The sequence below is a fragment of the Pithys albifrons genome, chromosome 16 (assembly GCF_047495875.1).
Source record: "Pithys albifrons albifrons isolate INPA30051 chromosome 16, PitAlb_v1, whole genome shotgun sequence".
Classification (NCBI taxonomy): Eukaryota; Metazoa; Chordata; class Aves; order Passeriformes; family Thamnophilidae; genus Pithys; species Pithys albifrons.
In genome coordinates, this window is record NC_092473.1 from 14,681,768 (window position 1) to 14,704,847 (window position 23,080).

At 64.1% G+C, this 23,080-nt stretch overlaps 2 protein-coding genes across 4 annotated transcripts; one reads left to right on the plus strand and one right to left on the minus strand.

The window, feature by feature from the left end:
- The first annotated feature begins 963 nt into the window (after positions 1 to 963).
- On the plus strand, positions 964 to 12,865 carry LLGL1 (LLGL scribble cell polarity complex component 1). Of its 3 annotated transcripts, none has more exons than XM_071570735.1 (23): positions 964 to 1,155; positions 3,620 to 3,717; positions 5,775 to 5,856; positions 5,939 to 6,069; positions 6,460 to 6,618; positions 6,697 to 6,859; positions 6,947 to 7,082; positions 7,179 to 7,233; positions 7,313 to 7,470; positions 7,553 to 7,770; positions 7,875 to 7,942; positions 8,224 to 8,377; positions 8,776 to 8,880; positions 9,083 to 9,375; positions 9,446 to 9,599; positions 9,678 to 9,831; positions 9,931 to 10,214; positions 10,447 to 10,711; positions 10,794 to 10,908; positions 11,013 to 11,107; positions 11,198 to 11,321; positions 11,405 to 11,484; positions 11,648 to 12,865. In XM_071570735.1, the coding sequence occupies exons 1-22, from the start codon at positions 1,075 to 1,077 to the stop codon at positions 11,481 to 11,483; spliced, it is 3,171 nt and encodes a 1,056-aa protein (XP_071426836.1). In that variant the 5' UTR covers positions 964 to 1,074; the 3' UTR covers position 11,484; positions 11,648 to 12,865. The 3 variants fall into 3 exon arrangements, with proteins under 3 accessions (XP_071426836.1, XP_071426835.1, XP_071426838.1); XM_071570734.1 differs by having other exon boundaries at positions 11,678 to 12,865; XM_071570737.1 differs by having other exon boundaries at positions 5,939 to 6,054; positions 11,678 to 12,865.
- Positions 12,816 to 23,052, minus strand: FLII (FLII actin remodeling protein). Its single transcript, XM_071570733.1, has 30 exons — positions 22,918 to 23,052; positions 21,738 to 21,848; positions 20,584 to 20,655; positions 20,375 to 20,455; positions 19,969 to 20,054; positions 19,664 to 19,825; positions 19,467 to 19,570; positions 19,193 to 19,368; positions 18,950 to 19,107; positions 18,751 to 18,835; positions 18,325 to 18,472; positions 18,074 to 18,207; positions 17,749 to 17,961; positions 17,488 to 17,667; positions 17,332 to 17,414; positions 17,180 to 17,254; positions 16,866 to 16,949; positions 16,628 to 16,799; positions 16,441 to 16,545; positions 16,045 to 16,236; positions 15,631 to 15,819; positions 15,402 to 15,541; positions 15,064 to 15,289; positions 14,761 to 14,915; positions 14,573 to 14,633; positions 14,365 to 14,493; positions 14,179 to 14,285; positions 13,877 to 13,982; positions 13,727 to 13,792; positions 12,816 to 13,565 (listed from the first exon to the last, which is right to left on the minus strand). Exons 1-30 carry the CDS (start codon positions 22,978 to 22,980, stop codon positions 13,431 to 13,433), a joined length of 3,798 nt encoding a protein of 1,265 aa, XP_071426834.1. The 5' UTR covers positions 22,981 to 23,052; the 3' UTR covers positions 12,816 to 13,430.
- Between the last annotated feature and the right edge of the window lie 28 nt (positions 23,053 to 23,080).

Below are 23,080 nucleotides of genomic sequence, written 5' to 3' on the forward strand. Positions count from 1 at the left end.
CTCCTCTTCTCTTCCTTCTTCTTTTTGCATCTTCCTCTTTTCCCTCCTCTCTCTCCTTTTCTCTTCCTCCTCTCTTCTTCCTCCTGTTCCTCTCCTCCCTCCTCTCTTCTTCCTCTCTTCCCCCTCTTTTTCCCACTTTCCCTTCTTCTCCCCTCCGTCCCCCTCGTCCTCCTCCCCAGCAGTGACACACACACCCCCCCCCCCCGGCTCCCCCCCGGGCTGTTCCTACCCCCTCCATCCCATCCCCTCACGGGGCCATCGCTCCCGCTGCCCCGGGGCTGTCCCGGCCCAGCCCCGCATGTCCCGGCCGGGTTAGTCAGCAGGGAGCGGCGGCCTTGCCCTGCCCGGCGTGACTCACCCCAGGGCCGGGCCCGGGGCAGGCCGGGCCCCCTCGCACCTGGGGGCAGTGGGAACGGCATTCCCGGTGCCGCGGTGGGAACAGTGAGTGGCCGGGCAGGAATGAGGCTGGAATGTTGCTTTGGGGATGCTCAGGATGCTCCAGGCCGGGGCGCCGCCATGTTGGCTGGTGCGCCCCATGGCTGTGGGGCAACCCCGCGACCCCAAACCCAAGGCACCCCGCGCCCGTGGGGGCTCTGTGGCCACGATCACCGCGCTGGCGGTACCCCCCGTGTCCCGCGCGGAGGGGAAAAGAAGAAATGAAAAGCTAAACCCCCCCGCCCAATATAAATAAATAAAGCGCAGAGAGGGCGAGGAGTGGGGCGAGCGGGGAAGGGAACTACAACTCCCATCGTGCACCGCGGCGGCGCACGCGCGGCGGGGGTGGGCGGGGCCGAGTCGCGCGGCGCGCGTTGCCGCGCTGCGATTGGCGGGCGGAGCTGTCAGTCACGGCCCCCCGCCACGCCCCCGCCGCGGCGGTGCCTGCCCGGGCTCGGCGGGCGCGCGCACCGGGACCGGGATCGCGCACCGGGATCGGGACCGGGACCGAGACCCCGCACCGGCACCGGGATCCCTGCCGGCCCCGCCCCGCCCGGACACCGCCACCGCCGCCCCGCCACCGCCGGCCGCGCCCGCCCCGCCCGGTACCGCGCCGCCGCCGCCGCCGCCGGCCCCACCATGATGAAGTTTCGGTTCCGGCGGCAGGGCGCCGACCCGCACCGCGACCGCCTCCGCCACGACCTCTTCGCCTTCAGCAAGGTGCGCCCGGGGCGAGCTGAGGGGGCGGCGGGGGGTGCCGAGGGGGCGGCGACCCCCGGGAGGCACCGGGAGGTAGCGGGAGGCAGCGGGCGGGGTGCGGCGTGCGGGCAGTGCTCCGGTGGCGCGGGGCTGCGGGACCCGCCGGCGGGATGCTGCTGCCCGCGGGGAGGCGAGCGGCGTGCGGGGCACCGCCCCCCGGCACCGGCGGGACTCCCCGGGGCAGCCGCGCACCGGGACCCCCCGGTCCCCGCGGAGGGGTCACCCCCGGCGGCCACGGGGCTGCGTGAGGATGCGCCCCTGGGAGTGGCTACCGGGAGCCCGGGGTGCCCCCCCGGGGGGCTGCGCTGCGACCCCGGGGCAGGATGCGACCCCCTCGTCGGCGGCACATCCTCGTCCCCAGCTCCTCCGGGAGCGTCCCGGTTCGCGCACTCCCCGTCCCGTGGCTTCTCCCAGGCCTCGCTCACCGGCGTGTCGGGGTGTCCCCTGGTCCCCTGCCCTGTCTGGCCCTGGGTCATCCCTGGCTGCTCCCCCTGTGCGGGGCTCAGCCCCTCACCCCATTCCTTCCAAAAAGAAGGGCTGTGGTGGTGCCCCTGGGGCTCGGTCCGCTCGCACCCCAAATTGTGTGTCTGGGGCTCAGAGTCTGGGAATTGGCGAGGTTTCCTACTCGGCCTCCTCAGTCGGGGCGGGGGAGACCCCCAAGCTGCAAACAACCCGGGAGGGACCCTGTGAGCCCTGGGGTTGGGGACCTTTCCATCGGGACATTGGGCTGTGCCCTCCTGGGACTCCCTGCACCCCACCCCGAGAGCCCCGTGGTGTTGGGACCACCCTCCTGCCCTGGCTCTGAGGGGCAGGAGACCACCGGCAGTGGTCCAAATTGTCTGTCCATCCTTTGGCACATCCTGGCACTGGCATTGGGTACTTGCCCAACTCACACTGGGGATGTTGCTGCGCACCAGAGGGACCCCCGGGTTGTCCCACGGTGGGTCCAGACTGGGATGTGTCGGGGTTTGCTGTGGGGTGGAGTCAGAGCCAGGACCCACTGCCCAGCACAGCCCTGACCTTCCCCCCGGCGGGGTCCGGCTGGGGTGCAGGGCTCAGCCCAGCTGGAGCTCCCTTGTTTTTGGGAAGCGCCGTCCCACGGCCCGAGCGGGCACCTGGGGGGTCCGTGCCGGTGGGATGTCCTGGGGGGGCTGTGGAGAGCCCCGCTCTGGCTGTCCCGGTGCTGGGTCTGCCCACCTGCCTCCCATTAACGGTTGTTTTTCCTCCCGAGCTCCAGATCTGCCTGGGATTTGCTGTAATTTGGCCGGGAGCTCGCCTTGGCCGGCCAGCACAGCCTGCCGGATGCGGCCCCGCTGCGGGCAGGGGGAGGGCTGCGGGCAGGGGGCTGAGCCGGGCCCCCCTCTGGGACTGGGGGTGCTGGGGAGCCGGGACAGTGCTTTTTGGGGAGCCTTTGCCGGTGTCATCATGTTGAACCCCGGCCTAAAGCATCACTGGCTCCCTGCGCTGCTGCTGTCCCAGCTCCTTCCTCCAGCCCAGTGTGCATCCCAGGGGGATTCCAAGTGACCCTGCGTGGGGCTGTCACAGGGACCAGCACCCACGGGCATCCACTGCCTCACCCCTCCGGTGGGCTGGGACCCACATGGATGGCTGGGGACATCGTCACGCTCCTGAGGGTGTCCCTTGGGAGGGGAGCAGGAGCTGGGGTGGCGGTGGCTGCCGCCGGCGGGTGTGAAAAGCCGCCCCGCTGCGCCTCTCGGATGCCCCAGACAAAGGGAGCAGGTCAGGATCCGGCCAGTCTGGCTCCGGCGGCCTCCGTATCGTCTGATCGCGCCGTGGCTGCTCAGCCGCGCTGCTCCCGGGAGCGCTGCGGTCCCCTCGGGGCCGGAGCGGCGGGTGCCCCCCGCGTCCCCCCGCTGCCAGGGCAGCCCCTCCCCGGCCAGCGAGCCCAGGCACGCCATTGCCGGCCGGGACTTCCTTGGGAAGGTGCCCGCGGGCGGCACGCGGCTCCTGCGGGGATGTCCTGGGCGCTGGCGGGTCCCGCTCGCCTGGTTCTGCCGCCCGGCATGGGGGACCCCCGGGGATGTCGGGGTGGAGGTCCCGCTCATGCCTCCTGGGCTGTCCCTGCTTTGGGAAGGGGATTTAGAACAGGGGGGTCCTATCCCCAAAGCTCTAGTGGGTGTTGGGGTGGTTTGTGCAAGCTCAGACCTACCCTGGCCCTCAGTGTAGCTCCTGGGTTGGGTTTTGGGGTGCTGAGTGGGAATGGGGTGAGGAGTGATTGAGAGATGTGTCCGCTCCCCAAGGCCCCCATTGACGGCAGTGGAGGACAAGACAGTGATCCCCCGTTGTAGGTGTGATGTTCAGGCTGGTGCAGGATCAGAGCCACGGGGGGTAGAGGGGGCTGTGCCCGGGCTGGTGGTGTCAGTGGTGGGGGGATCCCGCTCTGACCTGCCTGTCCCCGTGGCAGACAGTGGAGCATGGCTTCCCCAGCCAGCCCAGCGCCCTGGCCTATGACCCCGTCCTGCGCGTGATGGCCATCGGCACCAAGGCGGGAGCCGTCAAGCTGTATCCTTTTCCCCCGCGTGAGCAGGAGGTAAGGACCCCCCGAGCTCCCTGGACTCCTCTGGCTCCCTGCATCCTGAGGAACACTTGGAGACGTGGCTGTGCTGCTTCTGGCCCATCCGGCAGCTCTTGCTCTGCTGGCGTCCATCCGTCCATCCCTCCATCCAGCTGTGCTGCAGCTGGGCCTGGCAGGGAAGGGGAGGCTGGAGGAAACCCCCACCTCACCCAAGACATCCAGGGGAGATAAAGGGGCTTGGCTGTCCTGGGTGGCATCCCAAGTGGGGGTCCTTCGTGGTGTCACCCCCACATCCCGGGCAGCTCATGCGCATTGTGGGCTCATCCACGCAGCCCTCGGTGGTGGCCAGGGGGGGCTCTGGCCAGCCCGGCGCCGGGGTGAGGGGCTGTGGTGGGCGCTGCGCCCGGTCCCGGGTGGGGGGCCGAAGCGGGAGATGCCGGCCGGGCTTTGTTGCCGGCAGCCTGCAGGGAGACTTCAGAGGGCTGCTGGCGGGCGGCCAGGGCTGGATGCAGCCCATGCTCGGGGGGCCCCTGCGCCGCAGGAATGCGGGGTGGGGGCGCGGGGGCGGCTGCGCCCCAGCGGGGTCGGGGTCGGGGTGCGGGGGGGCCGCCGCGCTCCCCCTCCCCCAGGCCGACGGCTCGCGGCCTCCTGAGCACAAAGATGGCGTGTTTTGTTCTGCCGGGGCCGCCCGGGTGCCAGCCCGGCCGCGACGTCGCCGGCCGCCCCGCTCGCCCGCCCGCCTGCGGGTGCTGGTCCCGGCTGAGCCCCTCCAGCACCGCGGGGATGCCCTGCGGGGGCTGCGGTGCCCCCAAGCATCCTCTGCAGGGATAGTTTCTGGGGTGGTACCCGGTGTGGTCCTGCACCCTGTGCCCATCTGGCCCGGCTTAGGCTGCCACCAAAAAGATGCTTCTGGAGGTTGGTGGTGCTGGGGAAGCCGTGGCCGGGCGAGGCAGCACCTGAAGCTGGCCTGACTGGTGTTACTGGTTAGTAGGGGCACCCCTGTGTGCTCCCTGGCCGGGCTGGATGGGTTTGGTTTCAGGGGGAGTCCAGCATTGAGGGGCTGCCAGAGACTGGGGGTCTCCTGTGGTAGCTGAGTTTCCACTGGTGCCACTGGTGTTCCTGTGCTACTTGCCCAAGGGCTCTTGGCTTATGGCACCATTTTTGGTGAGGAAAGATCCCAGGATGAGCAAGGATGGGTGGCATCCCCCCTCCATGTAGTGCCCAAAGCCCCTCCATGCTCCACCTCACACATCTGCCTGTCTGCTCTCCCCAGAACTCCACAGCTCCCGCCTGGCTCTGCCGGCTTGGCTGTGCCCAGCACTGCCAGACAGCTCCTGCCTGTCCGGCCGGGCAGAGCCGATGGGCTGGTTCCCTGTGCCAAGAGCACCGGGAGGTGGCTGTGAGCAAGGACCTCCCGCACACGGTGTGCCCAGACGTGGCTGTGCTGAGCACCAGTGACACTGGGCCGAGGGGACAGCTGGCTGGGCCTGGGGGTGTCAGGGATGCCAGGCCGGGGTGCTCTGTGTGGTGCTGGAGCTGCTGTGCCGGTCCTGCCCCGGTTCCTGCCGAGCGGCGTCGCCGAAGGAGCCGGGACCAGTTGGGTGAGTGAGGCTGTGCCGGCGCATGCCGAACCCCGCCCCGCTGCCGGTGTGTGCCGGGGCTCCCGGCATCTCTCACACACCCACCCCGGCCCTGTGTCGGCCACAGCCTCACTCAAGGCATCCTGGTTGCAGTCGGAGGTGCTTGGTGGATCCCAACCTGACCCAGAGCATCCCAGTCAGGGATTCTTGGTTGGTCCCAGTCTGACCCAGGGTGTTCCGGTTGCAGTTGGAGGTGCTTGGTGGATCCCAGCTGAGGACAATGGTGCCAAGTCTGGCTCTGACATGGGGCACAGCCAGGGATGCTCTGCCCTGGCTCTCCCAGGGACAGGAGGCTAAACTGTCATCTGCAGACAGAACTGTGACCCGGGGTAATCTGGAGGGTCCTGGAGTTTATTGGGGGTGGGGGGCCTCTACCCTCGTTATTTCTTTGACGGCCCCCCCAGATATGGCGCACCGGGCGTGGAGCTCACAGGACTGCACAAGGAGACGGCCACTGTCACCCAGTTGCACTTCCTCCCTGGCCAGGTACGTGGGTGACCTGGGCGGGGGGGCCTGGCAGCAGCCCCAGTGCCCCCCACACATCCCACTCTTACCCCTTCACCCCCAGGGCTGGCTCCTCTCGCTGCTGGATGACAACACGCTGCACCTGTGGGAGGTCTGCCAGAAGGAGGGCTGCTCCCACCTGGAAGAGACCCGCAGCTTCGGCCTCCCGGGACGCCCAGGGTCCGGCAGCGCTAAGTACTTGCCTGGGGGGGTGTCCGGGTGCTCCCCCGTGGGGCTGCGGCTGGAGCGATACCACTGCCGGCTGGGAACGGCGCGTGGGAGCAGCCACCCTGCTCCGGCGGGACAGCGGCCAAGGTCCCCTCAGTGGTGGTGTTTTCTCCACCAGGATCCTCCTCCGATCCTGGCTGGGATGCTGTGGGGGGTGCAGTGCAGCCCTGGGCTTTTTATAGGGGCTGGCAGGGCCTGAGGGTGATTAATGGCTCTAATTGCTGTCAGCACCGAGGCTGTCCCTGTCCTCCTGGGGGGAATGGGGATGCAGGGATTGGGCAGAGGAGGTTTGGGGTTTCTCCACCACTCCCCGAGACCCAGCATAGTGCTGATGCAGGCCCCAAACCTCTCCTCCAGCTGCTCCCCTGGCATCACACGGGTGACAGTGGTCCTGCCAGTGTCTGCCAGCACGGTGGTCTGCCTGGGCACTGAGGGTGGTGCCGTGTACTTCCTCACCCTGCCCACCCTGACGCTGCTGGAGGACAAAACCCTCTTCCCGGATGAGATCCTGCAGAGGTGAGAGCCCTGCAGGCCCCGTGTCCCCTCCCCACCACCCCCAGTCCCCCCTGACTCCCTGTGTGTGTCCCCCAACAGTGTCCCTGATGACTACCGCTGTGGGAAGGCGCTGGGGCCGGTGGAATCCATCCAGGAGCACCCACGTGACGGCAGCCAGCTCCTCATCGGGTACAGCCGAGGGCTGGTGGTCCTCTGGGAGCAGAGCACACGCACTGTCCAGCACCTCTTCCTGGGGAACCAGGTATCAGGGCTGGCAGGGGACTGGCAGGGCTGTAGCCTTGTGTGTGTGTCCCTGTCTGGGTGCTGAGCCCACCATGTGCTCCTGCAGCAGCTGGAGAGCCTGGCCTGGGAGCAGAGCGGGAAGAGCATTGTCAGCTCCCACAGTGATGGCGGGTACATGGTGTGGGCGGTGAGTGGCAGCAGCCAGAGGACCCAGCAGCCCGTCATGTCCACCATCCCCTATGGTATGGGATAGGAGCCTGGGGGGCTCTGGGGTTGGGATCTGACACCACCACCCCCATCCCAGTGCCACAACCACAGTGTCGGTGTCTTCCTTTCAGGTCCATTCCCTTGCAAAGCCATCAGCAAAATCCTCTGGCGCACCTGCGAGTCAGGGTATGTGGGTGGGCTGGAGGTGGGCACAGGGGGCACCAGGGGGTCCAGGGTCTGATGGAAGCTGCTTCATCCTCCCCAGGAACCCCTTCATCATCTTCAGCGGGGGGATGCCGCGGGCCAGCTACGGTGACCGGCACTGTGTGACTGTGCTGCAGGGACAGAGCCTGGCCACCCTCGACTTCACCTCCCGTGTCATCGACTTCTTCACCGTGCAGAGCGCAGAAGTGCCCGAGGGAGGTACGTCCAGCCAGGGCCACCTGAGGGAGTGGATGATGGTGTGGGGGTCCCCCCTTGCAGCAGCCATCTGCCCCCTCCCCAGGCTTCGAGAACCCCCGAGCCCTTGTGGTGCTGGTGGAGGAGGAGCTGGTGGCCATTGACCTCCAAACGCCGGGCTGGCCCACCATCCCTGCCCCGTACCTGGCACCCCTCCACTCCTCCGCCATCACCTGCTCCTGCCACGTCTCCAACGTGCCCCTCAAGCTCTGGGAGAGGATCGTCAGTGTGGGCGAGCAGCAGAGCCCCCGGCAGTCCTCTGCGGTCAGTGATGGGGGTGGTGGGTGGGGGGACCCCAGAGCCCACAAGGATGGGCTGGTGGGCTCCATCCCTTCCTCCTTCCATTCCTTCTCCATCCCTCCCTCCAGGCTTGGCCCATTGATGGGGGGAAGAACCTGGCTCAGGAGCCCACACAGAGGGGGCTTCTCCTCACTGGGTGAGTGGCCTGGCAGCCTGGGAAACCCAAAATGGGAGGGAACACACATCCTCACCCCTTCCTGCAGTGGGTGACTGGGATGGGATGGTGGTGAGGTCCAGCCACTCTTGCTGGGTGGGCTGCCCCTCCTTGTTCAGCTTGATGGCTGGGCATGAGCGTGTCACCCGCTGTGCTGTCCCCCGTTGTCCCCCCCTCTGGCACAGTGGCTGCCAGCACACAGGCAGCTCTTGTTTAGCCGGGCAGATGTCGGGGCCCCGTGCTGACAGGGCCCCCCCGCCCAGGCACGAGGACGGCACGGTGCGGTTCTGGGATGCCTCGGGGGTCTCCCTGAAGCCCCTCTACAAGCTGGGCACTGCCAGCATCTTTCAGACAGACTGTGAGCACAACGACAGCCTCAACCAGGCGGGCGAAGAGGAGTGGCCGCCATTCCGCAAGGTGAGTTCCTCAGGGTTGGGGGGCACTGACAAGGGACCCCAGCACCCCTCTGGCTCTGTCAGGCCTCGAGGGGCAAGCACAGAGGGGGGCACGTGGGGTTGCACCTGCTGGAGCCATCCCGACTGCGCCCCGGGGACGTGTCCCCCAGCTCAGGGCACAGCTGCCGTGTGACGCACCGTGGGGACACAAGGGACGTTTGTTCGGTGTGCCCTGTCCCGTGGGTCCGCCCTGGTGGTGGGGGGAGAGTCGGGGGGTTTGTGGGGACAGACCTTTCCTGGGCGTGATGCCCGGAGCGGCCCGTGTGCCACAGCTGCTGGGAGGCTGTGGGGGTGCAGCGAGGGGTCACTCCACAGCTGTGTGGAGGGTGCCACTCCCCCTTCACCTGTCCCCTCCCGCAGGTGGGCTGCTTTGATCCCTACAGCGACGATCCACGCCTGGGCGTGCAGAAGATCGCGCTCTGCAAGTACACAGCCAAGATGGTGGTGGCAGGCACAGCAGGGCAGGTAGGGCAGGGACAGCAGAGCAGGGGCTGCCAGGCACCTCTTGGCTCCCTGTTTGGGGACCCACAGCATGGAGAGGGCTACAGACCCTGCAGACCCCCTTGGCTGTCCCTAAGGGGTTCCTACCCACAGGGTTTAGCCCCTGGCCTGCTGCAAGGTGGCTGTCCGGAGTGTGTCCTTGCTACATCTGTGCTTGTCCCTGCAGGTGCTGGTGATGGAGCTGAGTGATGAGAAGTCAGAGCATGCAGTCAGTGTGGCCACAGTGGACCTGCTACAGGACCGTGAGGGCTTCACCTGGAAGGGGCACGACCGACTGGCCCCCCGGAATGGCCCCCTGCCCTTCGCCCCCGGCTTCCAGCCCAGCGTGCTGGTGCAGTGTGTCCCCCCCGCTGCCGTCACCGCTGTCACCCTCCACTCTGAGTGGAACCTCGTGGCCTTTGGCACCAGCCACGGCTTCGGACTCTTTGACTATTACCGGCGCAACCCTGTGCTGGCCAGGTATGGGGGATCTCAGTGCAGGGGAGTGACGTGGTGGGGTCTGGGCACTGAGTGGCATTGCTGCCCACAGGTGTACCCTGCACCCCAACGACTCGCTGGCCATGGAGGGGCCCCTGTCCCGCGTGAAGTCCCTCAAGAAGTCCCTGCGCCAGTCCTTCCGCCGCATCCGCAAGAGCCGCGTCTCCGGCAAGAAGAGGCTCAACGCCAGCAGCCCCTCCAGCAAGGTGGGCAGGGAATGGGAGCCACCACTGTAGCTCTGTGTCCCCTCTGGGCAGGGACTGACCCTGTGTCCCTGTCCCCAGGTGCAGGAGGCCAATGCGCAGCTGGCGGAGCAGGCGGGGCCCCCTGAGGTGGAGATGACGCCGGTGCAGCGGCGGATTGAGCCTCGCTCAGCCGATGACTCGCTCTCGGGGGTCGTGCGGTGCCTCTACTTCGCTGACACCTTCCTCCGTGATGGTGAGACCACCCCTTCCTCCCTGAGAAAAGCCCCTGAGCTGGGTCTGGCTGGTGCCATGCTGTGGGGAGGGGGCTCTGACACTGCTCCCACCCCTGCAGCCGCCCACCACGGCCCCACAATGTGGGCAGGGACCAACTCTGGGTCGGTGTTCGCCTACGCCCTGGAGGTGCCATCACAGGAGAAGTTCTCGGAGCGGGCGGTGGAGGCAGTGCTGGGGAAGGAGATCCAGCTGATGCACCGGGCGCCGGTGGTGGCCATTGCGGTGCTGGATGGGCGGGGGAACCCCCTGCCAGAGCCCTACGAGGTGTCTCGGGACCTTGCCAAGGCCCCTGACATGCAGGGCAGCCACTCCATGCTCATCTCTTCTGAGGAGCAGTTCAAGGTGAGCGTGGGGTTGTCTTGCTGTGGAAACGATGGGATACAATGCATCCTATGTTCCCATTGTGCAGGGACAGGGCTGGAGGGTGACCAGCCAGGTCTGGGAGTCCTCCTATGCCTGTCCTCACAGTAGTGGATCCAAGGGGAAGGTGCTGCCCTTTGCCAATGGCTAAGGTGCCCCCCAAAATCCCGGAGGTTTCTGTTCCTCTGACATCTGGCTCCTCACTCTGTCCCAGGTCTTCACGCTGCCCAAAGTGAGTGCCAAGACCAAGTTCAAGCTGACGGCGCACGAGGGCTGCCGGGTGCGGAAGGTGGCCCTGGTGAGCCTGGCCAGCACTGGCTCTGAGGAACGGCTGGAGAACTGCCTGGCCTGTCTCACCAACCTGGGGGACATCCACATCTTCACCGTGCCCAGCCTGCGGCCCCAGGTCCACTATGGCTGCATCCGCAAGGAGGACATCAGCGGCATCGCCTCCTGTGTCTTCACCAAGCATGGCCAAGGTGAGGGCATCAGGTGACATCCCATGTTGATGGGACATTGTCCTCTTCATTGCCCTCTGAGGCTCCTTTCTGTCCCCTCTAGGTTTCTACCTAATTTCGCCGTCTGAGTTCGAGCGCTTCTCGCTGAGCGCCAGGAACGTGACGGAGCCACTGTGCCGGCTGGAGGTGACCCGGCTCCAGGACACCTCCTGCCTCAGGTGGGACATGCCCTGGGGGTGTGGGTGGCTTCACTGTGGCAGCAGCCCTGTACATCCACCCCATTGGCACGGGCTCTGGATGTAACTTCTCCCTTTCCTTCCAGCAACAGCTTGATGGCGACGCCGAAGCTGCCACAGGCGAACGGCACCCACATCCCACGCAGCCCCGAGGGCCAGCACTCACCCTCTGACAGCGACCGTGAGTGGTCACCCTGTCCGTGGGCTCTGCTCTGGAGCCAGCTCCATGTCCTGACTGCCTCCAATCCCTCCCATCCTCATCGCTTCCCAGGGTCGCCTGAGGAGCACCCAGCTGCCTTCTCGCCCGGCCCCATCGACTCCCCCAACAGCAGCCTGGAGAACCCGCTGGACACCACCGGGGACATCACTGTGGAGGAAGTGAAGGATTTCCTGGCGTGAGTGGGGTGGGAATAGGGGTAACCAGTGTATAGGGACCGCCATGGTGCCCCCAGCCACTTCTGACTCTGCTCTGCCCCAGGTCGTCGGAGGAAGCGGAGCGGAACTTGAGGAATGCCAGTGAGGATGAGACCCGGCCCACGGGGATCCTCATCAAGTGAGGTCTGTGAGGGGCTGGTCCCTGGGGTGGGAGTGTGGTTTGGAGTGGGGATCCCAACACCATGGCTCTGGCATGCCCATCCTTCACAGGAGGATGGAGCTGTGGTCCCTGGAGCTTGTAGAGGGCAGGAAGCAGGGGGGATATGTGTGTCCTGGGTCCCTCCAGGTCCCCATCTCAGGGGCTGTGTCCCTGCAGGCACCGCCAGCCTCTGTGACCCATCTCAGTGCTCGGATTCCCGGGATGCGCGACTCGACTGGACCCCCTGCGCCCCCTCCCCATGTAACGTAGACTCGCCTCCTCTCTAACACCGCGCCGGCGCGACCCGGCCCCGGCACGTTCCCCCCACACCTTCCTGCCCGGCTGCCGGCCCTGCACCCCCCGGGCCCCCGAGCCGGGCCCGTGGGGCACAAACTCTTCCCGGGGAAGATATTTTTCTTTTTTTTACACGGTCGAGTGTCACTGTCCCCTACTCCAGAGCCCCCTTCCTGGGGGATGCTGCTGCTTCCCTGGCTCCACGGGGAGAGCTGGGGCTCGTGGATCCCCCTTATCCCCCAGTTTTGGTTCCCTGGGGAGGTGGGGGGCTGGGAGCCCCTGGGCACAGCCCCCCCATACCCTGGTCTGTGTTTACATGCCCAGCTCCCTGCAGTTTACAGCCCCGTCCCCTGCCAGCCAGGTGGCTCTGGCTGCCGAACAGGGACTGTTCCCTTCCCAGGGGAGCCCAGCGGGGACCCCCTGCCTCCCAGGTGGGCACTGGAGGCCTTGAGCAGCCCAGGATGGGGCACAGTGGGGGGTCACAGGTGGCCTTTTTCTCTTAGTGGCTTCTCCAAGGGCTATTCTCCAGGTTGGGCTCTGTGCCTGCTGCTCCTTTCTGACACTAATTCCTGCCATGGGTGGGTTTGGGATGGGATCACGCTGTGGGAATACACATCGGCTCCTGCTCCTGGTCCATGTTGGTGCTGGGTGGGGGGGCAAATGGGGCTGCCCCAGCCCCCTCCTGCCCCAGGCTGGGCTGCCTCACCCTGGGGGTCTCACTGTGCCAAATCACCCCTGGGCTCTGAGCCTGGCCTCGTCCTCCAGGGAGCCTGGGGTGACATGGCTCTGTCCCCTGGCCTGTGGTGGCTGTCCCCATGGGGCTCAGCCTGGCCCCTGCCCCTCTCCTGGGGGGATCTAGGGCCGGTATGGCCCCCCACGGGCTCTCTTGCGGTACGTGTGTGGCTGGGGGGGTCGGGCTCCGTCGCTGCCGGCCAAGGCTGGGGCTGTAGCGTCCCTGGTAGAACCCCCCCACCTCATCCTTTTTTTTTTTTTTGGTAAGATGAATTTAGCATTGTTTAGTTATTAAAAATACTGGTTTTTAATATTGAAAATAAAGCATTTAATATCAACTGTCCAGGCTGCAGGTGTTTGGGGAGCCTTGGAGCCAGGTGAGTGCTGGGGTTCCCCTGAGCTGCGGAGGGGCAGGATCAGGGTGGGGGGGACCCCCACCTGGGAGTGAGACAGAGCCTGGGGTGAGAAGTGCAGCCTTTATTGATATGATCCTGATGGGGTGATGCCTGCCAGGGTTCCATCCCCCAGGACAGCTGTACATCCCCCAGCTGTAAGGCCCAGGGCTGAGAGCCCCTTGCTCCCCCCGTTTTCCTTAGCAAAGCGTCCTCCCACCCAAACTGGGAATCACTCCTGCCCCCCCCAGTTGCAGGGGGAGCTCGGCACTGGTTTGGGGCAGCAGCATCCCCAAGCAGGGTGTAACAGAGGCTCCCCAGGAAGGGAAGCCACCCTGTGCCAGGAGAAGGTGGGGACAGGAGGGTGGCCCCAGTGCTCCCCACTGTCCCCGGCTCAGGGGGAAGCAGCTCCAAGCCGAGCCTGGCTGGGAGCAGGCGTGTGTGGCGGTGCAGGGTGCCGGGATCTGGCTGTGCCAGGGGCACTGTAGCCAGAGCACCGGCTGCCCCAGTCCTTAGGCAGGAGGCTTGCGGAAGACACTCCAGGCGTGGAAGCAGCGGGTGAAGGGCCAGGGCTCGTTGCCTTTCCGCACCAGCCGGAGCTTGCGGGGATGTGTGGGGTCCTTGGAGCGCATGTGCTGGATGTAGACCTGGGGCAGAGCACAGCCATGGGGCTCCCCAGCCCTTGCCCACTGCCAGGGCTGGCATTCCCTGGCTCAGGAGCTCTGCACCACCCGGATCAGTGCCTCCAGGGGAGATCAACGTGCCCAAATCCTTCCTCCTACACCCCCAAGCCAGAGGGAGGCCTTACCTGGCACGCTTTGAGGCTCAGCTTGATCTCCACCTGGCTGGTCTGGGTGCCCACCCACATGTAGACCTGTGGGAAGGACCAGCAGTCAGGCTCAGCACATGGAGCCACTGGAAGATCCAGACCCAGGACAGCCCCCTGCCCTCAGCTCACCTCCCGTCCGTTGTCCAGCAACATGATGTCATCATCAGCCAGGTCATCCTGGCAGAAATCCGAGCACTTTTCTGACACAGAGAAATAACCCTTCTCATTGGAGCACCTGGGGGGAGAGCCAGAAGGGGACAGCATCAGGCATGAGTTTGCTAGGACTTTGCTTGTGCAGAGAGAAGGGACGTGAAGGAGCAGCTCTGTTTTGGCTGGCTGGTTCCCAAGCAATGAACAGAGCTGAGAGCCTGGGCACTGTGGGAGGAAGGGAATCAGCAGATTGGAGCAGCCCTCCCTGGGACAGTGCCCACCTGAAGAGCCGGGAGTGCTTCATGTAGTCGGCATCTTCATCGTAGGGCTTCTGGCTCCCAATGCCCACCCAGAAGAAGTTTTCAGGCTCTTCTCCCTCGTTGATGACCTGCAAGAGCAGGGACAGGACTGAGGGTGACCTGGGTGGTCACTGTCACTCAGGTAAGCTGGTGCTGAGCCCCACTCACCTGTTTGCTGTAGGAGTCATCAAACATGTGGTTCATGATGTCCTCAGCCAGCTTGGCCTCGTCGGGGTCGGCCGCCCGGCCCACCCATGTGTAGACAATGCCCTGGTTATCTGTGCTCTCAAAGGGCACCTGGGGAGCAGAGTCGGGGCTGCTCAGGGGGCAGGAGGGCACCCACCTATCCCCGAGGATGCTCAGCCAGGAACAGTACCTTGAGGATGAAGCAGAACTCAGAGTTGAGCAGACCAGCGTCCGTGTTGATCTGGATGCACCTGGAGAAGGAGACCCCAAGGCACAAGTCAGCAGGAGACCTGGCAGCTATGCCCACTGGCAGGTATCCCACCTGGACCCTGGCACCTGTGGGTGCTGCCTGGCCCAGAGCAGCCCCTGGAGCATCACCTGGTGCAGAGGGCCCCGCCGTTGGTGCGGATGTGGTAGAGGCTGGGCTGGGGAGGGCTGGCCCGGTCCTTCCGCTTGCCCCGGTGGATCACAAACCTTCTCTTGAAGTGTGAGAGGAACTTGGGGTTCTCCTGCTGCTGGGTCATACGCACCACCTGGACAGAGGGGTGTGTCAGCAGGGCCACAGGGATCCCCCAAACACAGCCCCAGGTCCCAGCTGCACCCCCCTGCCAGCCCCCATCTCTGTTGCTGTCCCCTGCCCTCAGCCTCAGAGGACTTATGTCACCACCCCAGCTGTGTCACCTCCAGCTTGCCAGGGAAGAGACTCTCAAACTTCTTCTGGAGGCTGAAGGTGAAGGTGAGCCAGCCCATGTTGGAGGCCTCCCGGCCCTGCCAGAAGTAGACGATGCACTGGAAGTCTTCCTCAGGCTGCTTCTCCTCCTCCTCTTCCTCTCCCTCCTCCTCCCCTTTGCCTTCACCCTTTTTCTTCTTCTCCTCATCCTCCTCATACTCCACTGGCACCCAGTACCTGAGGGCAGGAGCAGGGAGTGGTGTGAGGGATGGAGCAGCCTGTGGGGCTGGGCAGGGAGGTGGGGGACAAGGTGGTCCAGCAGCCCAAGAGGGCAAGAGCTGGGTGTCACCTGCACAGGAAGACGTAGCAGTCGTGGGTGTGGAAGTGGCCAAACTCCTCCTCAGGCAGGCGAGCGAATTTCTTGCCCTCCAGCACGAAGCCCTCCATGCCATCCAGGTCCTCGTTCCACTCCTCCATCAGCTGCTCCGCCTGGGACCCCAAGTGCTCCATCAGCCTCCAGCCCCTCCAACAGTACCTGGCCTGTGCCGGGGGGTACTCATGGGGATCCTGAGCCCTACCTCGCTGAGGGGCATGGGGGGCTGCCGGGGCAGGAAAAGTGCTGTGAGGTCGGCCTTCATCTGGTCCTTCTTCTCGGCGTCCTTCCGGACCTTGCCAGCCAGGCCACCGTCCTGCAGCACCGTCTCGGCATTCCGAGTGTAATCCACGCGCAGGACATCATCCCAGTTCTTGAACTTGGACTTGAACACCTAAACCACAGAATCATTAAAGTTGGAAAAGACCTCCAAGATCATCAAGTCCCATCTTTGACTGATCACCACCCTGCCAGCCAGGCCAGAGCACCGAGTGCCCCATCCAGTAATTTCTGGAACACCTCCAGATGTTCAAGGTGTAAACTGGGAAGCAGAAAATGCACCATGGGCCACAGCACCCTCTCTGGCAGCCAACACACCACCACGAAGTCTGTGCCCTACCTGACACTCGGTACCCTCAAGGTTCCTGGTGACCATGGCATGCTTGGGCCGGTGCAACATGGTGCACAGCTCCTGGCTCAGCTTCAGCGCCGCCGCCCGCACCAGCCGCGACGACTTCCTCCCGATCCAGATGAAGACATCGGACCAGCAGTCCAGGATGTACACGCTCTTGGTGTCCAGCAGGCTCTGCAGCTGAGGGCATCACAGGGAAGAGAGGGTCAGGCATTTCCTGGAAAACAGCCAGCCTGCTCCTGACAGACAGCTGGGAAGAGCAGAGCATCCCCCACCAGGGCACTGGTGGCCAAACCTGCCTCTCCCAGGGCACAGCTGGAGGCAGAGGGGGCATGAAACCAGTCTCGCTAGTCAGACTGGGAGAACCTCCCCGCCCCATCCTACCAGGCGCATCTCTGGCATCAGATCAGCCTTCAGCCTCTTCTTGTGCTCCACTGAGAGCTTATAGTTGATCTGGGGCAGCTCCAGGTAGCCCAGACCAAGGCCGACCTGCAGAGGGGACAGGGACACAGGTGAGGGGGGGCTGCAGGACCCCACCAGTGCCCACAGCCCAACAGACACATCTCCCCACCTTGTACAGCTTGGGCTTGTGGGGCTGGAAGTCATCAGGGACACAGGGCCGGATCTCCTCAGGCTGCCCCCCCAGTGCCTCCCAGAATTCAGGGGTCTCCTCACCCTGGGTGAGCAATGTGATCTCTGCCTTGCCCTTCCGCTCATTCTTGTTGATCTTCTCGGCAAAGAGCCTGCAGTGGGAGCAGGTGAGATGGCAGGTGGGCTCCCCACACCCCCAACCCCCTCACTAGCCCTACCTGGCCTTGGTGGTGCTGCTCAGCGTGGCCTGCTTCCCACGCCACACGATGAGGTTCAGGCCGTGGTCCAGGAGGAAGACAAACCTGGTGGAGACAGGTGAGAGGAGTCAGGGGAGAGTGGGGTGCATCAAGTGTTCTCCTCATCCTGGGGGTCCCTGCAGGGCACCACAGCTGCCAAGTGGGGTTTGGACCCACATAACTTGTAGGAAGGTGCTGGTGTGGCCCATTTTCACCCCAGAGCTGCAGCCACAATGTCTCAGGTGGACCGTGCTGCACATTCTGCAGGGGGCAGCCCATGTCCCCTGGCCACTCACCGGGGGTCCAGCGATGTCCCTTTCAGTGCCACTGGCTCCAGCTTGACATTCTTCTTCCCATAGACACGGTACAGCCTGGGAGCAGGACAGCCATGGTGGGACATGGGGCACTGCCTGCCCCACACTCCCCCCACCCCTGTCCCCAGCAGTACCTGGTGACATATTGTGTGTCCTCAACAGTAAAGAAGCCGCTGGCTGTGCCACCCTCGATGTAGGAGATGTCATTGTCAAAGACCTGGGGGCAGAGATGGGGTGAGGGTGGGAGAAGAGGGGCTGGGGGCTACAGGGGAGCCAGGGGCTGCCCTCACATGGAGGAACTCTTCACTCTCATCCCCCATTTCCTCCCGGATGCATCGGCACTCGGCCCCCAGGTAGTTACGGAGGTTGACAGCGTGGATGGCGGAACAGGCCTTCTTGTCCAGTGTGGCCTCCTGCCCGATCCAGTAGTAGATCTCCCAGTTGAGGGAACCGTTCTCATCCAGGAAGGTCTGGGAAAGGACAGGGTGTGAGACGGGACAGCTGCAGTCCCGGGTTGGGGGTGTGGGGAACCCTCAGTCCGCCCTGGGTACCTTGAGCACAATGTAGCAGTCGGCCTCGTAGAACTTGCCGTGGAAAGTGTCGTCCACCACTGTGGGCACAAAGTTCTCGATCTGCCAGACACAGAGGCCAGGCAGCTGCCCCACATCCTCGCTGAAGAACTCTGAGTAGTCCAGCTGTGGCTTCTCCAGGCCCTGGTCCCACCGTCGTGTCTTCAGGTCTGGCGCCTTTGCCTCCCCACTCTCCTGCCAAGGACAGGTCACCAAGATGGGAACAACTGGGCCTCTGCTGGCATCCATAGTGGGCCGGGGGCACCGTGATGCCCTTGAGGCCCCCCCCTCCCACCCAAGACTCTACCTCTATCTTCTTGTTCTTCTCCTGGGCCACATCTGACATCCCCTTCAGCACCTGCTTGGCCTGGTCATCCTGGGCAGAATCCTTGCGCCGCCGGAGTCGCATCTTGCGGGCCAGTGGGTCCTTGGTGCCACTCCCTGGGGACACAGGGACGGGGTGAGAGGCAGCCAGGACACCTGTGGGGCACCCTATGGAGCACAGCTCAGCTCCCAGGCTCTCCCAGGGGCTGTCCCCTCCCCTCCCTGCACACTGACCGGCCGCAGCAGCTGCGACGGTGGCTGGGGAGGCTCCGGCCAGGCGGAGCTGGTTCTGCAGGGAGAAGTCGATGTTGTACCACTCCGAGGTGCGATCCACCGGCTTCGGAGGCATCACCAGGTTGGGGTTCTCACGCACGTCCAGGATCTGCCAAGGAGGAGAACGAGACCTCAGTGCTCTGAAGCACCTGCTCACAGGGCCATTGAGGATGTGGCACGGGATGGAACCTCTGGAGCACTGCGTATGAGGTGAGGGGGTGTGGAGGGAGCCCTGAATCCTCCACCTGCCTGGGCTGAACCACAAGCAAGAGTGCCTGAAGCCTCCCTGCCCTCACTCCACCCACCCACCCTACAGCCCTGGGATCCCAGGGAGGCACTGGGGCTGTGGTGGTCCCAGCCTGAGGCAGAGGGGTGCTGGGTGCTCACCTCCACATCCGTCAGGAAGTGGATGGCCTCTGGCAATGTCACCAGGCGGTTCTTGTTCAGCACCAGCTTCCTCAGCTTGGAGCACCTGTGGGACAGCAATGCTGTTGATGGGCCAGGCCAGGGTGACACTCTGTCAAACACACATCCTCTGTGTCCCCTTTTGGGGACAGAGCAGATCCAGCCATGGGGTGTTTTCTACCTGCACAGGCTCTCGGGGATGAGCTCCAGGTTGTTGTTGGCTGCCATGAACTCCTCAAGGTTGATGAGCTTGCCTATGCCCGAGGGGATCCCGTCAAAGTCCAGCTTGTTGGAGTTCAGGTACATCTTCTTCAGCTTGGTGAGCTTACAGATGGCTGACTGGGGAAGGAGGAGAAGGGGGGGTGAGGGAGAACCATGGAAGCATGGGCAGGGATGGTGATGGTAGGTATGGAAAGGGACATACAGGTAAGGAGGTGAGCTGGTTGCGGGACAGGTTGAGGGTCTCCAGCTGGGTCCACTGGTCAATGCAGAGGGACAGCTCTGTGATCTGGTTGCTGCTGAGGTTGAGGCGTCGCAGGCTGCCCAGGGTGTAGAGGCACTCAGGGACACGGCTGAGGTCATTGCAGGACAAGTCTACATCTGGGGGATGAGACAACAGGGTGACACCACCGGCCAGACCCACACCAGCCTGGGAGAGCCCCTGGAGGGCTTTGTGGGGCTGGATGCCCCGGGCCTACCTGCCAGGTTCACCAGGCCCTCGAGGCTGGTGGGCAGGTTGCTCTGTGTGCGCTGGGTGTTCCGGAGGTGGAGGGTCTGCAGGGCCGTCATTGCTGGGAGCTGCCTGCAGACCACAGGGCAGGGAGAGCCTCAGGAGGGAGCAGGCACTGGCCCAGCCCCAGCAGACTGGGATCCAGTCTGGAAAGCAGGGCCTTACCGGAGCTGTGCGTGCAGGAGGGGGTTGTTGTTGAGGATGAGGGTCTGGAGGTGGACCAGGCGTCTCATCTGTGGAGGGAGACTCTCCAGCTTGTTGTCGCTCAAGTCGAGGTAGAGCAAGTCCGTGAGGTTGATGAAGAGCTGGTTGGGGATGTTCTCGATGCTGTGGGAATATTGGGATATGCAGGGCTGCCTGGGACCTGCACCAGCCCCAGGTCTCCCTCGAGAAGGGGTAGAAAGCAGGACCTGGTGACAGATGGAAGCGGCCATAGCCAGGGGGAGATAGTCACCCTGGTCTGGACCCACCTGTTGTGGCCAAGGTTGAGGACCAGCATGTTTTTGGCGTTCTCCAGCTCCCGGGGACACTCTGTGAGCTGGTTGTGGCTCAGATCCTGGGAAAAATGGGAACACAAAGCAGGTGTCACTCTCTGCTCTTCAACCAGACACCACCTCCCAAACCTGATGACCAAGGGGTATCTCCAGGGGCACAGCAGCAGGAGCTGGACTAGCATATGGAGAACCCAGCCATGGGATCAGCCTTTAAAGCAGGCACTGCTAAAGGGTCATCCAGCCCACAGGCAGCTTCCCTGGAGCTCAGGCATGGGCTTGGGACTGGTGCTTCTCAAGATGCACAATGGGACACTGAGGTGTAGGAATGGGATCCAGGAGTCTGAGGCAGCTCCTGCATCAGCCAAAGAGACTCTGGACCCACCAGCACTGAGAGGTCATCCAGCTGGAAAATGTCATCGGGGACTCCTGAGTTCTTCAGGCTGTTTGCACGAGCCACGATTGCCTGGAAAGGGGAGAGAGGCAGGAATTCAGCCACCTGTGGAGCTCCCCAGGGTGGCCAGGTATGATCCTTGTGTATCCCCAGAGCTGAAAGGTGCTTGGGGACACCTGATGAAGGAGGGTGACACTCACCCGGAGGCAGGGCAGGCCAGAGAGCTCTCCATGGAGTGTGGTGAGGCTGTTGTGACTCACAGAGAGATGTTCCTGCAGGGAAACCCCAGACAAGCCCCTGTGAGCAGAGAGAGGAGCTGGGGCTGCTCAGAGCAACAGTCAGGATCCCACAGGGACATGGGGGTTCCTGCATCCCAGGAGAGCCCCTGACACACACAGGGCTGCAGGGATGCTCCCAGTCTCAAACTGGTTGGTTGGCCCCAGTGTGCCCACACTGCCTCTGTATCCCTCCTTCCTGGGGTAGCCCTGGCTGGGACACCCCAGCCCTGCTGCAGGGTTCAGGGTGCTCTGGGATGCCTCTGAGCCGGACTGTGGCAGTCCCACACAGTCTCTGGGCAAACAGATCCCAGTCCTTGGAAATGAGAAAGCAATGCTTCTCACTGGACAATCTGGAAACACATGAGGAAAGACACAGGGTAGGTGGGGTAGGAGGAATTTCCCTGGGAAAATGTTTTCCTCTGGGTATCACCAGCCTGGCTGTTGCCTGCTCAGGAAAACATGGAATTGCCAGACTGTCAGTGGAATTACAAGATTTAAGACTCACTGTGTCCCCTGAGCATGTGGCAGGGCCAGGGGGAGCTCTGCTCCGAGCAGCAGGGAGGGATTCCCTGCACCTGGCAGTGTTTAAAGTGTTGAGTTTGTCTGACACCGACTGATCAAGGTTCCTGAGGTGCTGCTGGACACCACCAAAGCAAACTGAGCCACAGGCTCCACCAAGGGCCTGGTGGAGCCACCCAAAAAACAAAGCCAGGCAGCTGCCAGCTCCTGCTCCTTATATATGTTAGCAGAGGAAGAGGGGAAAAAAGCCCCAAATCCCTCAATCCTCCCAATACTAACCACCACTCTCCCCATCTATTAAAGGGCAGAGGATCTGAGTATGGTTTTTAATCTGGTTTTCTAGGAAAACAAGGTGAAACCAAGAACCAGTCCATTTCAACCCCACTCCTGACAGCTCCTGCATCTGATTTCAACCACACGTTCCAGCTCAGCTCTATTATTAGACACTGCAGCATCCGCCAACAAGCCACAGGGCTGGCAGAGAGCAGGCTCCTGTTGGCTCCCATGGCTCCAGCAGGACAGCAGAGCCCCATTCCCCCCTGAAGCGTGGGGCTCACCAGCTTCTGCAGGGCAGCGAGCTCCTCAGGCAGGTAACAGAGCCCTGTGCGGTTCAGCTTCAGCCACCGCAGGCTGGTCATCGCCTTGACATGCTCCGGGAAGTATCCGCCCTGGAGGAGGAGGAGGAGGGTGAGCAGAGCCCCTGCCCGTGGGATCAGGAACTGGGCCCCTCGGTCTGATGGACCCTGTGTGGCTGGGATTGTCCAGTACTACGGCAGCAGGAGCTGGGGAGGGGCTGGGATCACCCAGTCCGATGGGACTGGGAGCTGCGGGGTTGGGATTGCCCATCCTATGGGAGTGGGAGCTGGAATCACCCAGTACTATGGTTCTGGGGGCTGGAGGACTGGGATTGCCCAGTCCTATGAGACTGGGAGCTGGAATCACCCAGTTTAGGGTTTTGGAAGCTCAGGGATCAGTACTGGCCAGTCCTATGGGACTGGGAGCTGGAATCATGGTTCTGGGGGCTGGAGGACTGGGATTGCCCAGTCCTATGAGACTGGGAGCTGGAATCACCCAGTTTAGGGTTTTGGAAGCTCAGGGATCAGTACTGGCCAGTCCTATGGGACTGTGGGCCATGATGATCCAGTCCTATGGAATTAGTAGCTGGAATCACTCAGTACTATGGTTTTGAGGGCTGGGGAACTGGGACTGTCCCATACTATGGGACTGGGAGCTGGGATTGTCCAGTCCTATGGGATTTGGAGCTGGGGGGCCAGGATCACCTAGTCCTGTGGGATTAGGAGATAGGGTGACACAGTCCTATGGAATTGGAAACTGCCGGGCTGTGATCACCCACTCCTACGGGACTGGGACTCGGAGGAGGTCGGGACCACCCAGTTCTACGGGATCAGGAGCTGGGGGCCCGGGATGCCCCACCACTATGGGGCTGGAATCGCCCATTCCCATGGGATTGGAACCGGGAGGGGTCCCGGACCCCCTGTCTCTGCGGGACCTGCTGGCTGAGGGTCTGCAGGTTGCCCAGCCCCAGAGGCTGTGCGGTCAGGGATGGCCGGGCCCCGCAGTGCCCTCGGGGGCCGGAGCTGCCCCAGGACACCCAGCCCGGTACGGCAGCTCAGGGAAGGGGCGGGCTGGGCCTGACAGCGCCGCGCGCGGCCCGGGCTCGCTGGGCCTTGCGGCTGGGCCGCCCCCGCTCCCGTTCGCGCTCCCACCGCCCCGCACCTTGAAGTCGTTGCCGCTGAGGTCGACGCCGCGCACGAAGGGCAGGACACCGGTGGCCGCCATGGCGGAAGGGCCGGGCCGGGCAGGGCCGGGCGGGGGGACCCAGAGGCGGCACCGCGCCCCGACAGGCCCCGCCCCCGGCCGTGACGCGCGCGCTGATTGG

What these genes read in the sequence shown, in the direction of transcription:
- LLGL1 (XM_071570735.1), top strand. Translation starts at nt 1,075, where the DNA reads ATGATGAAGTTTCGGTTCCGGCGGCAGGGCGCCGACCCGCACCGCGAC. An exon ending in ACCTCTTCCTGGGGAACCAG is followed by an intron (nt 6,860 to 6,946) that starts GTATCAGGGCTG and finishes GTGCTCCTGCAG; the next exon opens with CAGCTGGAGAGCCTGGCCTG. An exon ending in CATGTCCACCATCCCCTATG is followed by an intron (nt 7,083 to 7,178) that starts GTATGGGATAGG and finishes TCTTCCTTTCAG; the next exon opens with GTCCATTCCCTTGCAAAGCC.
- FLII (XM_071570733.1), bottom strand. Translation starts at nt 22,980, where the DNA reads ATGGCGGCCACCGGTGTCCTGCCCTTCGTGCGCGGCGTCGACCTCAGC. An exon ending in TCGCTGCCCTGCAGAAGCTG is followed by an intron (nt 20,656 to 21,737) that starts GTGAGCCCCACG and finishes GTTTCCCTGCAG; the next exon opens with GAACATCTCTCTGTGAGTCA. An exon ending in TGCTGGACAACGGACGGGAG is followed by an intron (nt 13,793 to 13,876) that starts GTGAGCTGAGGG and finishes TCCTTCCCACAG; the next exon opens with GTCTACATGTGGGTGGGCAC.